Source organism: Girardinichthys multiradiatus, chromosome 13, assembly GCF_021462225.1.
Source record: "Girardinichthys multiradiatus isolate DD_20200921_A chromosome 13, DD_fGirMul_XY1, whole genome shotgun sequence".
NCBI lineage: Eukaryota > Metazoa > Chordata > Actinopteri > Cyprinodontiformes > Goodeidae > Girardinichthys > Girardinichthys multiradiatus.
In genome coordinates, this window is record NC_061806.1 from 31170639 (window position 1) to 31186576 (window position 15938).

General features: G+C 39.6%; 1 protein-coding gene and 1 long non-coding RNA gene across 3 annotated transcripts in view; one reads left to right on the forward strand and one right to left on the reverse strand.

Moving 5' to 3' along the window:
• Positions 1-2898: 2898 nt before the first annotated feature.
• On the reverse strand, positions 2899-5811 carry LOC124879417. Its single transcript, XR_007041031.1, has 2 exons — positions 5681-5811; positions 2899-3241 (listed from the first exon to the last, which is right to left on the reverse strand). It is a non-coding gene; the product is annotated as an uncharacterized LOC124879417 (long non-coding RNA).
• shisa7b (shisa family member 7) overlaps positions 3236-15938 on the forward strand; it is a 30611-nt gene continuing 17908 nt past the window's right edge. The window contains exons 1-5 of one of the 2 annotated variants that reach the window (XM_047383978.1): positions 3236-5980; positions 7565-7807; positions 8450-8566; positions 9817-9962; positions 11190-11258. In XM_047383978.1, the coding sequence (XP_047239934.1) occupies positions 5592-5980; positions 7565-7807; positions 8450-8566; positions 9817-9962; positions 11190-11258 (964 nt within the window). In that variant the 5' untranslated portion in view covers positions 3236-5591. The remainder of the gene's footprint in view (positions 5981-7564; positions 7808-8449; positions 8567-9816; positions 9963-11189; positions 11259-15938) is intronic. The other variant, XM_047383979.1, reaches the window with a different exon arrangement.

Here is a 15938-nt window from a genome sequence, read left to right on the forward strand (position 1 = left end):
CATCCTGTTCTCATATTTTTCCACTACACTTATATTTTAGAACTAGTCATTCATTTCCTAAGCTTTCCTTCTCTCCTGTCTTGTTGGTGTTTTATTATTTTTTGTTGGAGCTGTTGCTGTCACTGCTATCAGCTGGAGGTATTGTTGCTCCAGGAGATGAATCTTGTCCTGATGGTCATCTCATTTTTGTTTGCTCTAAAATGTAGAAGGATCCAAGAATCATAGGCGAAAATACTGTAAATTTTATCTGTAATTAGCAAATGAATATATGATACCATAAAATAGGGCTGGTTTGTGTAATAAAAACCTGAAAATGAGTCATAAATGAGTTAAAATTAACAGCAGTCACTGCTGGCGTATGTTTTTGTTTTAAGGCCCTCGCATAGGAGGTGTATGATTCTGACTCTGGATCCAAAAGTAAATGGGCTCTGAATTCGGTATTTGGTCTATCTTCATAGTTTCTTTAAGCTCTGCAAAATGTCGTTTTTGTTTAGAGGCAAAAAAGCAGCTCAATACCAGACATAATGAGTGATGTTACTGAGGAATGTCTTCGTATTTACAGTCGTTAGCAGAGCAGTCAGCCACTTGACACAGCAGATGTGCCTTGACATTGATTAGGGATGCAACGATCTGAAAATTTGGGCTGATATTGATATCCAATATTAATGTTGTTGTTGTGGCTGCTAACTGATATTTGCCAATATTAGTCAGTCAGTCATTTTCTATACTGCTCCTTCCATAGTGGGTTGCGGGGAAGCTGGTGCCTATCTCCAGCAGTCTATGGGTGAGAGGGGGGGGGGGTACATCGCCAGTCAATCGCAGAGCAACACATAAACAACAATGCACACACTCATTCACACACCTAAGGGCAATTTAGAGAGACCAATTAACCTAACAGACATGTCTTTAGAATGTGGGAGGTAGCCGGAGTACCCAGTGAGAACTCATGCATGCACGGAGAACATGCAACTCCATGCACATAAACCCTCGGCCGGGAGTTAAACCCAGGACCTTTTTGCTGCAAGGCAACAGTGCTACCAACTGCGCAAATGGGCAAAAACAACATCAGTGAAACACCCCAAATCTACACTGCATCATTATAACTGTCACATGACCAAATACCACATAGCCAACCCCCTCCCCCCACTGAAACACACACTAAACACCAACAAGATAGAAATAAACATTGGTTATTGATATCGGCCCAGTTCTACATATGGGACTGATACCAATATGTAAAAAAGAAAAGACATCAACCCATACTGATGTTATTGCAGAAAAAAGTGCATCCCTAATGTTTGTGTTTTAAAAAGGGAACCAAAAACAGACTGTAAAGAAGTGGATGGATGGATGGAATACGAGACAAAGACTGGAAACTCAAATACCTTTCCAAATTATCCAGATCTTAATAATATCGAATTCTACATTTTTCTAGACTACTCAGGACCAATGAATGTATATGTTCATTTGCAGTATAGCTGAAATGTATGATGCTAAAGCAGCAGGGGCATCAAATGTTTATTACCATGAAGAAATGTTTTAATTCCAATACAGCAGCTTTAGCCAGATGTAAACTTTTCACTAGAACTGTTATCGAAGTAGAACACTTATAGTAAACCCAAAGCCTTAAGAAAACTTGATAACGTAACTCATTTCATACAGTTTATGGTGCCATCAATTGTATTATAAAAATAAAGAGGTCCTGAGAGCAGTCTGATGCTAGACCACTCCCAGCGCTGAAGGCCTTATTCTGTGAACAGAACACATACACACAACTGTGATCCATTTCTTCCTCTGTCCTTCTGTCAGATGAGTCCATACGGCATATTTCATGTCCCCCGCTACCTCTATCAAAGCCAGTTCCGTTTTTTTCTGTCAGCTCCTGTTTCTAATGTGTGGCTGTGTGTTTGGAGGAAGAAGCTCATAAGCACCTTTAAGACAAGTGTGTTGCTATATTCTGAAAAGCGGGCTTCCTGCATAAAATAAATTTTATCTAAATATTTAATGTTTTTTATTTGGTTATTTTATATTGGAAGTCAAATGTCTCTGTGCTTACGGCACAGGAAGTCAGATTCTGCAAAGTAAAACTCCCTTGCTCTGAATTTAAGTTTAAACTGTTCAGCTACATTAATTTACATAGGAAGCATGCCCTTCATTTAAACTTCTAATAATGGTGTTCCAGCTGTGTAGTGGTATCATTTTCTATGCAGCATTGCTTACTGTTTAACGGTGGACTGCTGAGACCAAGGGCCATTTCAGCTGTCATGTTTCTCATTGCATATATATCAGCATATTTTATGCTGAACCTGGTCATTTCATCAGTTGAATCTATAAAACAAAAACATGCCATGACTTTCATAGCCCTTCCAAAAGTTCACATTGGTGCTTTTGATAAAACGGGTTTGACAAAGGAGACAGGTCACACCATGGAAAAACAAGCAAAACCAGAGCTGACTAGTTAGACAGAGACATAGATCTGGAAATGATGAGCATTGTTAGAATCTGTCAGTTTTTGTGTTGATTTAAGAACATTTCTACACAGTGCAGATTTTTGGGATCCCATATTGTAGCTGCTTTAGTCCAGTTTCAGCCTGTTGCTGGCCATCATTTGTCTTTAGCTTGTTAGATCTTTTGTTTAAGGATGGAAATGTATTTTTTTTTTGATGGTATGATTTTTCTTTAATAGATCATCTTTAATTAAAGGTTAAATATATTTCACATCTATTCATTTTAACAGTTTTGCATTGTTAATCCAACAAAAACATTTAGGTGATGTGAAACATTTTCAAATGTCTTTGCTGAATTTCATATGAACTATGTCGCTAAAACCAGATTTTTCACAAATATCTCAGTGATTGTTGTGATGTGTGAATATCTATTACCATAGTACATACTGACCCGGGTTTTACAGCCAATTTATTCGAAATAAACATATAACAGAGATATTTCTGAACATAATTTGCAGCATTAACTGTTTCATTTCTAACATGATGCATGTTTTCTTGTCTTGCAGTGTGAAAACTGTTGACCTGTGACCGAACTAGAGTGACAGACCAGATCGACTGTCTCAGTGGGAGAATTTTCCCAGCTTCCTTCTTTCAAATCTCACACTCCTGTTATACATTTAATTTAATTTTGTTCTTTTTTTCCGTTTTTCATGGCCTGGATGAAGCTTTCGGACCTTTTTCTTTATCTTCTTCTTTTACTTCTTCAACAAGACCAAACGCAGATGCCAAACTGACTGTGTCAAAAGAAAAAGCAAAAAATATATATTTAATGTAACTATATTCCTCTACATAATCATATTTAGTTAAACCAGCCTCAGCACCTGATTTATTTACCAACATAAACCTTTAAGTCCTCCCTCTATTACGACGTCCACCATGATATTAAGAACCTTTTTTCTTCTGACTACTTAATCTTTCAGTGTTTGCTGCTCTTAATACTAAAACCGCGTGATTTCTCTTGCCAAGACCATAATCAGTGCATTATTGGTTCAAAGTGCTTTATAAACAGTTTGTGGATTGATAGAGGAAGCATGTGGTGAGCAGTGATAATTCTCTGACGGCGTCTGAAGAATTTATTTTAAATCGGAACGGCGTTTTGACTGACGGGTAACACAAGCCACGTTTGACCAGATAAATCCACGCCCGCCATCATCATCACCGCTTCAGCTGCTGCTGTTATCTCAAAAGCTTAGACATATACTGTCCTCTTAGTCTGCGCTGTGAAACACTGTTGACACTTTGCCTATCTCCTTCTTCCAGTTGCTTGCATTAGAGAGGCCTCTCAGTCATTGTCATCTTGTTTCTTCCATATGTTGAGCTTGATTACCAACATGAAAGCCCCCTTTATCAAGTCCCAGTGAGCTCTTGAGCATTCTTCTTTTTACTCCTCAAAAAAACATGCAATTTTAAACCTTTCACTGTACTCATGTTTTTACGTGAAAGAAAAATAATTTTATCTTTCGAAGAAGAAAAAAGCGCATAACCTAAAGCCATACTGAACACCAGCCATACAGATAACTTTTACACTTGCAAAACCCCTCACAGCTTTTTAGATTTTTGTTTTCTAAAAAAGTGATCTTCGTTGTGGTGCACACACACATTCAGGGAATCCATGAGGAAACTGTTTGTGAAAAAAACCCAAATTTCATGGAAGAGGAGCTTCATAAGTTTGCATTTTTTCTAACTGCGTTTTTCTAGATTCTCGGAATTGCCTGCGGCTTCAAATCGTGGCAGCGACAGTGACCACGTCGAGTTCCTGTCTGCGTCCCGTGTTCCTCTGCATTGACGGATGAATCCAGACTGTTTCATGTCTGTTCTGTGGGCAGAACCTCGCTGCCCTGCTAGAACCGGGCCTAAGCCCTCTTTTGTTCTCTTCTGTTGGGCCAAGCTAAACTCAGAGCAGAGACACTCGCGCAAGGGTATTGAACGCACATAGACCCGTACTTTTTTTTTAAAATAAAGTCTTCAGCTCCTGTAAGTCGTCACCAGCTTCCGTTCTGAATGCATTGACATTCCAGTTTAATGGACCGATCTTTTCCTTCCAGTAGCTGCTGGAAGAACAATTTCCTGAAAGTCTTGATGCTGCTCAATGCTGTTCATTTGCAGTAAATTCATTCAACACATCATAGCTGACAGTTTTTAAATTTCAGTGTTTAGACCAAACGTCTAAGCATACATACCTTTACTGATTATCTTCTTCTAAGTTTTTTAATACAGTTAATTATGGAAATTGATAGAGTGATGTAGAAGATCTACAAACTGAAGGAGCTCGTGCCAAATTCAAACAGATTTTCTTTCAGCTTGTTCGCCAAACAAAGCTGAGATCTCTGAAGCTGCCATCACTGTTGTTTACAGACACAGAGCCTGAAATAAAATTATTTGCTTTCCATGTCTGATTAGTATTTTTTTTAAACACCGGACAACAGAAGTGCCAAACATCCAGAAGAATAGATCCAGCATCAGTTCGAGCGATTTGAAGTTTACATACACCGCTAAATGTTTACAATCCACCGTTTCCATAGCAGTTTCTTAAGGGCCAACCAGTGCTCTTTGAAGCAGCATTCCTGTTGGTCATTCTGTTAAGAGTTTACAGTTTTCCTCAACCTCTTTTTTGTTTACTGTAAATGTGTAAATACTGACACTTTGAAACATTTTGAGTTTTGGCCAAGGGGGTAGAAATGCCACTCTGTCAGTCGACAGACCTAAACTAATTATTCAGAACTCAGTGCCATTCAACACAGTCATATTGTGTAGTTTTTGTTGACTGGTTTATTAAACTGTTTTACAGGCAGTTTGTGAAGGGCCTAAAATCTCGGACAGACCTCAATGTTTACACAAGCTGCTTTTGGGAGGGATTTGTATCCAGAGAAATGTTTACATTCAGATGAGCGAGTAAAATGCCAAACACAGTCATGAAACAGCTGCTGAACCACACTTGAACAGTGTGCATCTGAACTAAGAACTGAAGTTAAAACGTTTTCATCACAAAGGTTTTTATAATTTAGCAAGACACCATCTTGGAGTTGGACTCTGATAGTTGATTTTCTTTTCTAAATCACGGCTGAATAACTTTGTCCAAGAACAATGAATCCCACTCTTTCAAAAAGGATGATTTGCTTTTCCATCATCCTGCTGCTTTTCCCCTGCCTCCCTGTTTTCACCCTGACGATTACCGTGGAGCGGCGGGCTGGCGACGGTGATGCCAGGACGCTCGGCAGTAACGGCTCCGCTGGTAAAACAAGTAGCACCTTGTTTCTCCTTACCGGCTACAAGCCAAAACCCCCCGAAGGATCCAAAGTGGCACCAAAAGCGGCCGAGATGGAGGACGATGATGATCCGGCAGCTGTGGCTGAACTCCCTCCGAAACCCCTCCCACAGAGGATGTTTCCACGGAACGTGACGGAAAATCCACTGAGGCCTCCACTCAGTGGGGCCCAGGTGGCGCCCCCACTGGTGGAAGGTGATGTCTGCAGGTACAAACGTCTTGTGATGTTTTTTTTTTTTGTCAGTGTTGAATTTATTTGCCTACCATATTTTAAAAAAGCAGAATAGTCAGAATTTAGACAAATAAGTATAGAATAAAACAAATAAAAAACTAAAAAGGTCTACAATAAATACAGAATAACAATATTATAATAATTCCATGTTCTGAGAGCTAAGCTATTTCAAAATTTGTGGCCACCACAGCAAAGCTTAATAACATTTTACTTTTGATTTTAGAACATCCGGTAGAAACTGTCAGGTTGATAGTAAAGAGATCACATAAGTTAGATGGGCCGAGACATGGTCGTGTCTTATAATAAATCTTCACTGTTTACTTCGTTGATATCATGCAGTCATAGTGATAGTAAAAGACCAAATTCCTGAAATTCATTAAATATGTAGGAAGACAATTGTGCCTAAATCTGAATGAAACCAAGAAGACAGATCTGTCAGACATACTGACAGATCTGTCTTCCTTACTTCTCTCATATGGGCCAGTAAGGAAATCTCATGGTATACTGTTAAGTGAAAACATGAGTTGACTGGTATTAACACAAATAATTAAAAGAAAAACATGATCCAATTTATTTTACAGAAAACAATCGCTGCTGCTTTTAAAATAACATATTGGTTAATACCGTTATGTTAATACTACCAGGGTTTTGTTATTCAGATTTTGATACATAGAATAGGCAGAATCATAGAACAATTACCTGCTAAACTTAGAGATAGTTGTTACCCCTAGCCTGCAGTCAGCTGCTTTACAGACATGCTTCTTGTTACTTGGTAACTGCAGTTTTAAAACAATGTTACTTCCGTTAACTAGATCGGTGGTGTTGATTTAGCATCTAAAACACAAGTGTTTGTGTTTTTCACAAATGGAAATACTTTCAAACAGATGTATTTATCTGTCTTGTAAACAATAGAGAAGTGTACTAGACTTCTTTCAGCCAGCTGGCCAACATACCCTAACAGCAGGTGGGGTTGGGCCATTAATTAATTCTCCATAAAGCCAATTTTTAAACTTTTTAAAATCAAGAATGCAGATCTTCTGGTTTAGGGAGTTTACAACGTATGACCATTTGCAGAAGTGAGGCTGTTTTTCCAGTGACTGTAGCTTCCTCTTGAATTTATTTCTGCCCATTTATGTGTTCATCTCACTGAATGCCATAAAGGCAAAGAACATCATGATTCTCCTGCAGCTCTCATCTTGATCCCACTGAAGCTCATGTTCTGCACTGAGAGGCGTCTTGCTGTTGCTAGGCAACACATAATCAGCTTTAAATCAGTTGTCCGTTGGCAAGCCACACACTGCAACCACATTGAGGCAGCCAGAAGCAGAGCAAACAGAGAAATACAAGAACACAGATCCAAAACATACCTAACCTTCCAACTGTTTCTCTGTGTTAATTTCTTCTTTATGATTTCTGTCAATTACAATCTTGAATTCTGTCCTAGTGTTGATTTTTTCAACTTGTTCCTTTATCACACTCCAGATTTCAAAGCTCAGTGGAATCTGTCGCTCTCTAGCATTGATGAAAGTTTTGATTGGTATTTTAAACTTTGCTCCCCAGGGGTTACTTTGACGTCATGGGGCACTTTGACAATACGTTTAACTGCACCATGGACACGTACGTCTACTGCTGTGGTACCTGCCATTACCGGTTCTGCTGCGAGCACCGGAAGAGCCGGTTGGACCAGGACTCCTGCACCAACTACAATTCCCCAGTATGGGCCGACACACAGGTTCCTGTCCACGTTCCCACTGGCAACAAGCCCGACCCTGACTTTGAGACGCTGCAGCAGCAGAGCAGCAGGTCAGGGAGTGGAATATTTCAACCAGCTGGAATCACGCAAATCAAAAGACAAATTATTAATTAGTTTAGATCTCTGTGCAAATGTTTAAACCACTACTTCCATCTTAGTATGTTTCTCTTAACAAGCCACAATCTTTTTTTAACTTATTAAGTGGTCTTCATCAACATGTTCTCAGAGTTTTACTTTAGAGTTTGGCTTCACATCATATTGTGCACTGTTTGCTTAAGAAAATGAGGAAAGTGAATGAATGTTAGGCCTGGAGAAATCTCTTCTGCAGATAGATGCCTTGTTTTTAAAAATAGTAATAAAATCCAGCCTGACGCAGGATCTGAGAGATACATTACCCTCCAGTAGGTCATCTACTGTTTGCTATGTATTCAACTAACAGCTCTTATCAAAAAACAACAAAAGAAATCTTCCTCTTAAGAAAGTCATGACCAAATCATGTAAAAATTATTGTAGTCCAAGGAAAGACTTTGAAAGACCTTCAGAAATCTAAAGAGCTACTAATTAACTCACACCACTCTAAAAGATTACCAGAATGTCTGCCTTAATAAAAGCCAAACATAAAGAAATATGAATGGTCATTAGCATGTAGAGCATAACAAATCACTTATTGACTTCACATTTTTTTCAACCAGTACGGGTTATGTGATCGGAGGGGTGATCTCCTTCACGCTGGTGGTGGCTGTGGGCGTCAGGATCACCTTCAGCAAGGTGGCGCGTCGACCCCGCAACAGAGATGTCAACATGCCCAGGTGAGACCGACAGTCTTATCATTTTGAAGAGCTGTCTCATATAGCCTAGATAAAGGAACGTATATTATTACTTAGACAGAACTTAAAGGTGTTTCTTTTTCTTGCAAATTAAAAACCTGATCGATTAGAATTTCAACCCTGTTCTATACTTAATTTGTTCTCCAACACCCACCAGATTTAAAGCAGACGGGTGATTTGTGGTAGTAATTACCAAGGCGATGCAAAAGGGAATTGTTGTTTACTATTATCACATTTCATTTAATTAAAGTTTGCCCTAAAGGGAAGTTAACAGTGAGGAGAAAATGGCTATAACTGACTTTGGAAACAAATGTACTCAGTTTATTAAGCTGTTGTTTACATGAACATAAACCCGACTTCCAGCTGTGTTCCATGTGTTACCCTAGTCTATACAGTGGGTTTGTAAGGTTTATTTTTCCCCATGGTAGTTTGTGCAGGTTTCTGGGCCCCTCCTTCTGGATCTTCAGACGGGATGCTGCTCCTGACTGATCTTGTGAATATAAACTTGGCGCAAAATTAAGGAAGTTGGTATTTGGTCATTTGTAAAGAAAAACATTTCTAGGTTGAGTAACAGAGTTGAGGATGTGAGTTGCTGCAATTAAAACATTCCAAAATTTTGCCTGGCAATGCCTAAAAACTTTTTCTGTCATTAACTTAAGTTTTGAGCTTCTGGAACCCCAGGAGCTGACAATTACATGCCTGATTGGCGACTGCTTGGCAGCACCTGTGAGTTTACACCCTGGGGTCAGTTGGTGTCTGCTCTAAGATGCCAGTTTTGACTAATTCTGGATGGGGCCTATTCCATAGGGCAACTTCAGACTGGTGTTCACTGAAATAAAGTTTCAATGTTATCTAAAGTGAGCTCTGGTACCATATACAAATTAAACGCTAGACAAAGTGCAAAGTGGGCCCCCCTAGCATGTGGCACCACAGTGTCCACACCCTAGCTACACAAAGAAGAAATAATCAACCCGACAATTTCCTTACATTTGAATTTAGTTTTTATTTAAAATCTAAACTGGAGTAACATTAATGTACATTAAACATATTTTAGTCCATTAATATTAATCAATGCATATATATTTTCACAGTGATATCTCATATGACTGACAGATTGACATTATAAAAGCAGGAAAAAACATGCATTTAAAGAGAAAACAATGCATATTTTCAATGATACCCTCTTTACCTTTCTCTGCTTTCATCTTCTCATCATTCCTGTGCTGCATCAGATCCCTGGTGGACATTTTGCGTCACCAATCGAGCCCCGTGCAGCAGGGAGAGAGGAACAACGCTGCCATGCTGACCACCACCACATCTGACGGGCGCACTTCCAAAAGCCTATACACCCCCATCCTGCAGATGAAAGACAACCGCAGTAAGTGACAAAGTCAAACCGAACATATTCGCATGTTTGTGGAGGTGAAAACATAAAGCGACAGTGTCACATTCAGGTTATACAAGCCTTCGAATCAGGCTTGCTCACTGCGTCCCGAGTGATAGGGATGGTAATTATCACTGATGTTCTTCTGGTTTTCAAATCCCACTTCAAACCCAGTAACAGTAACATAATTGCACTTGAGGTGGAAAACGTTTGCTGGGCCTGAGATGCTGTCAAACGCTGCTGTTTGACAAAAAAAAAGGTAGAAAATTCAACTTGCCTTTGAACCGAAACAACAAAAACAAGTGAGCTAATACAATATTTTTAATTATCAATAAAATCTTATTCTGGGCAATATGTCCCTTTTAATACATGTAGAATGTACTTCATTCCCCAGACTTTCCAAAGAACCATCATTATTTCTGATACAGCAGTTTTAAATTGTCGTCCTAAAGACTAGAGGATTAGCAGTTTAAAATAAATCTGATGAGCTAAAAGATTGCTACTGCACAGAGACATATTTATATTTGAACTGTTACTTGATTGTGCTTCACATTTCTCTATACTTAAATTCCCCCAATCTTTTGAAGTCTCCAAGCTGTTAAAGAGTTATTTGCTTAAAACATGAAAATCATTTGAATTGTTTGATTCACCTGCTGACCATGTATTTTAACACACTGTCGACAGTTAAAGCTGAAACAGTTATTGAAGAAATGCACAGCTTTTATAATTGCATAAGGTTTGAGGGACGGTGAAATGTCTGTTCTGGTGGGTATCAGTGCAGGTGAATAGAAGCTCACAGTCATGAAAACAAATGAAAGATTTTCTTTTTACTTTGCTCTTTATTCTCTTTCTCGTCTGCTGTTTTTCTTTCATTCTCTCCAGGATTTGGATTGTTCTGCAGAAAATACTATTTCAGATAATTAGCATACTTTATATTATAAAAGCTACACAAAGCTCATTAGTCATTTTGTATTTATATTCTGCTGATTTAGCAGTTGAATTCAGTTTAGTGAAAAATTCTGACTTTGAAACAAATTTAATGGACCGAAATATAATTCCTGGAGGGGAATACTGTTTTCTCCTTCCTGTCCATTTCTCTCTCTGCTGTTTCTACTGCTGTCTCTCTCTATCTCTTTACTGACACAAATGCTTACGCAACAGACGCTCTCTGTGTCTCTCAAGTGGTCGTCCCTCAGTTTGTTGGCTCTGCTCTCTTTGCAGCTGGGAACTTCCACCACCCTTTTAACCAGCAGGGGTCTGCTTCCAGCCCCAAACACTCTGCTACCATCGGTAAGCCTTGGGGTTAGCAGCACGAATTCAGCTCGGGCGGTGACGAGCTGCCGGCTGGACCCACGGCCTCCTGACCACCCTATTCGTCTGTCTTTGTTAGTGTGACCACCTGCTGGAGTGCACTCTTAAAACAGCCATGCCAGTCTCAACTCTGTGTCTGTCTGTAGCTTCTCTGTGTCGAAGCTGTGTTGAAATTGGCACGTTGTTCATAAGAGCGTGAGTTTAGTTGTCTGCCCTGCCCTGGCTTTACTGCAAGTCTGTCTGCCCACCACCCGTCTCCCACTACCACCACAAGCCTGCTTCCAAATGTGCTTGTTCCTCTTTTTTTTTATATTTCTGTGCCACAGTGACATGCGAGTGCGCTTACAGCTGACACCGAACATGAGAGGAGGTCTCGCTGCGAGCAGATCGGCTCTCTAACCCGAGTCCATGTTTCCCTGGCTTTGCACCAACAACACAAAAAGCAATGCTAGTGATGTATCGTGGATGAACGTTACATCTATGAAATGAAATGAACTTCTCCTGAATGTAAAGTAATGTTGATGAAGGTTCTACAGAATGTGGTTACCATGGAGATCTGATGATATAGAGATCAGTGTGATTTCCACTGAACTTTTTAAGTTTTAGTGCGAGTTATTCTGAGCCTCTACACCTACATGCGTTTCCTCTGGAATGAATTATACAAGAAGGCAAATGCAGTGATTAGAACCAGCTTAGAATATGAATGTTAAACTGAGGATGCTCTTTCATCAAAAAAGAGAACTAAAATGTATTAATGTTTTTAGATTACATCTAAATTTAAAGTTCAAAAATATATTTTTGTTGTGTTATTCGTTGTCCTTGCTTTAATTTGGGCTAATGGATAACAGAACTGAGTCAAACAGAAAAATCTTTAAGAGATGTTTACTGTCCTGATTTTCTCTCCTTAATGATCTTTAATGACCGGGCATTGTTGGTTGCAGAGCTTTTAAACCTTTATTGGATCATTTGCCCTGTTTTGGCCATGTTCCATTACATGTGCTCAATTCTCTTTGGGTTTTTTCTTTTTTAATGGATTTGTTTTTTGTTTTTCCATTTTAACTGGCTTTTTTTTAAAGTCACAAACTGAACTTTTTCCCAATCTCCAAGTATACCGATGTAATACTTTCACATGGGCCGCAGATAATTTGGAGAGTCCTGACCTTTGGACACAAGTACAGCATCAGCATTGACTGCCTGCACAATGTGTCTTTTCTTCTCTGAAGTTAGAAATCCATGCACAAGTTGCACATCCTTGCAAAATTATTAAAAAATGTAAGGAATTTACACTACATTCCTATAGACATTTACATACATTCATACTGTGCATGAAAATCATATTACCTTTAGGTTCATTTTTAAGGGTGATATGACCTTATGACAATGACCTTGAATGACATTTTAAAACAAGAACAGGCACTGACACAGCTTGTAAGAAAAGTCCATAAGTTTTGAACGATGTCAAACTTGGGACCTTGGGAAGACCATTCCAAAAGCTAAATGTTAGCCTGCTGTATACTTTCCCATCTCGGTTTTGATGTGGGTTTGGTATTACTGTCCTGAGGAAATATCCAACTGTGTCAATTGTGTCGAGTTGGCACTGACAAATCTTCATTATTCCACCCACTTTGTGCAATGCCCCAGTACCATTGTTAACAAGCCCATAGCGTTGTTCGACCACCACGTTTGACAATTGGTTCATTGTTCTTTCTTGGCCACAATACTTGTCATTGAGGCCTATTGGCTGAGACCATAAAACCTTTCCCCTAAAGACAGTTTATTTATTTATACTTGAGCAGTGTCATTTGTCTTGATCTGCACCTTCTCAGTCCATTGAGTTGTAAAACTTGCTTTGCGGTGGACAGTAGCAGTGGTTTTTCAGCAGTTTGCTGTTCATTGCAGGCTTGGATTCTGAGGTCTTCTTGAATATGCTGAATATTTTTAATCAGAGAGAGACACTTTGGTTCAGATGGTTGAAACTTGGACACAAATGGGTGTCCCAATTAGAAAATTATCTGAAATAGACATTTAAACTGGTTTTAGGATGAATGAAGCAGGCTGAGATGGAGCTTCTGGAATTACATTCCCACAGCTTTGACGTCAATATTGAAAATTTGTTGACTGTTAATAAAAGCCAGGTTAGTGCCAGCCAGCTTATACATATACATTGACACTGAGAGTGGTTCTACTGGAGGTTTCTGCCTGTTAAAAGGGAGTTTTCCTCTCCACTGTCGCTACATGCATGCTCAGTATGAGGGATAGCTGAATAATAAACTGAATTCGACTGCACTGTTTGATAGTTAGGATTAATAGGATTGTATGTACTTGACTTGAAATCTGTATGATTTGATTGAATTGACTTTGTAAAGTGCCTTGAGACGACAGGTGTTGTGAATTGGCGCTATATACAGTACAGACCAAACGTTTGGACACAACTTCTCATTCCAAGAGTTTTCTTTATTTTCATGACTATGAATATTGTAGCTTCACACTGAAGGCATCAAAACTATGAATTAACACATGTGGAATTATATACTGAACAAAAAAGGTGTGAAACAACTGAAAATATGTCTTATATTCTAGGATCTTCAAAGTAGCCACCTTTTGCTTTGATTACTGCTCCGCACATTCTTGGCATTCTGTTGATGAGCTTCAAGAGGTAGTCTCCTGAAATGGTTCACAGGTGTGCCCTGTCAGGTTTAATAAGTGGGATTTCTAGCCTTATAAATGGGATTGGGACCATCAGTTGTGTTGTGCAGGAGGTGGATACAGTACACAGCTGATAGTCCTACTGAATAGACTGTTAGAATTAGTATTATGGCAAGAAAAAAGCAGGTAAGTAAAGAAAAACGAGTGGTCATCATTACTTTAAGAAATGAAGGTCAGTTAGTCTGAAGAATTGGGAAAACTAAGTGTCCCCAAGTGCAGTCGCAAAAACCATCAAGCGCTACGAAGAAACTGGCTCACATGAGGACCGCCTCAGGAAAGGAAGACCAAGAGTCACCTCTGCTGCGGACGATAAGTTCATCCGAGTCAACATCCTCAGAAATCGCAGGTAAACAGCAGCTCAGATTAGAGAACAGGTCAATGCCACACAGAGTTCTAGCAGCAGACACATCTCTAGAACAACTGTTAAGAAGAGACTGTGTGAATCAGGCCTTCATGGTAAAATAGCTGCTAGGAAACCACTGCCGAGGACAGGCAACAAGCAGAAGAGACTTATTTGGGCTAAAGAACACAAGGAATGGACATTAGACCAGTGGAAATCTGTGCTTTGGTCTGATGAGTCCAAGTTTGAGATCTTTGGTTCCAACCACTGTGTCTTTGTGCAGCGCAGAAGAGGTGAACGGATGGACTCTACATGCCTGGTTCCCACCGTGAAGCATGGAGGAGGAGGTGTGATGGTGTGGGGGTGCTTTGCTGGTGACACTGTTGGGGATTTATTCAAAATTGAAGGCATACTGAACCAGCATGGCTACCACAGCATCTTGCAGCGGCATGCTATTCCATCCAGTTTGCGTTTAGTTGGACCATCAATTATTTTTCAACAGGACAATGACCTCAAACACACCTCCAGGCTGTGTAAGGGCTATTTGACCAAGAAGGAGAGTGATGGGGTGCTGCGCCAGATGACCTGGCCTCCACAGTCACCGGACCTGAACCCAATCGAGATGGTTTGGGGTGAGCTGGACCGCAGAGTGAAGGCAAAAGGGCCAACAAGTGCTAAGCATCTCTGGTAACTCCTTCAAGACTGTTGGAAAACCATTTCAGGTGACTACCTCTTGAAGCTCATCAACAGAATACCAAGAGTGTGTGGATCAGTAATCAAAGCAAAAGGTGGCTACTTTGAAGAACCTAGAATATAAGACATATTTTCAGTTGTTTCACACTTTTTTCTGTGTTCAGTATATAATTCCACATGTGTTAATTCATAGTTTTGATGCCTTCAGTGTGAAGCTACAATATTCATAGTCCTGAAAATAAAGACAACTCTTTGAATGAGAAGGTGTGTCCACACTTATGGTCTGTACTGTAAATAAAACTGAATAATAACATAACCCATTTCAGATTACTGAAAAGATTGTTCTGGTAACTTGCACACTCGTTTTGTTTTTTCACACCCTAAAGTGGTTAAGTTGATTCTGATGTTTCAGTTGATTTGGATATTGAGTTCAGTGAAGCTACAGGGGATAAATATCACATAAAATGAACAAATCTGAGAACATTTCCATTAGGATTCTCTCCACATTGAACACACATGGTCACCGTCAGAGCTAAGCTGGATCTTTGTAAATAAACACAGTGTGTTATGTCCAGTACTTGATGCGTTCTGCTTGTATTTCCCTAACAGCTTTCATCATGTTCACTTCCATCATTAAAACGAAACTATGTCAGACTAGCATTGCTTTTTCCCCACTGTGTGTGTGTGTGTGTGTGTGTGTTTGTGTGTGTGTGTGTGTGTGTGTGTGTGTGTAACAACTACATAGGTCGATTTGGCGTGTGTTCCCTGGGTGGCACTTAACAGAGACATCATTGGCCATTACAGCCCATTACTGTCAATGGTCAATGACCAGTATATGTCCTGCAGTTATCTTAACAAGATCGCAGCCCATAACTGTTCCCACCCTGAATGAACTCTGGTAGTGTCTGTGTTGAAGACAG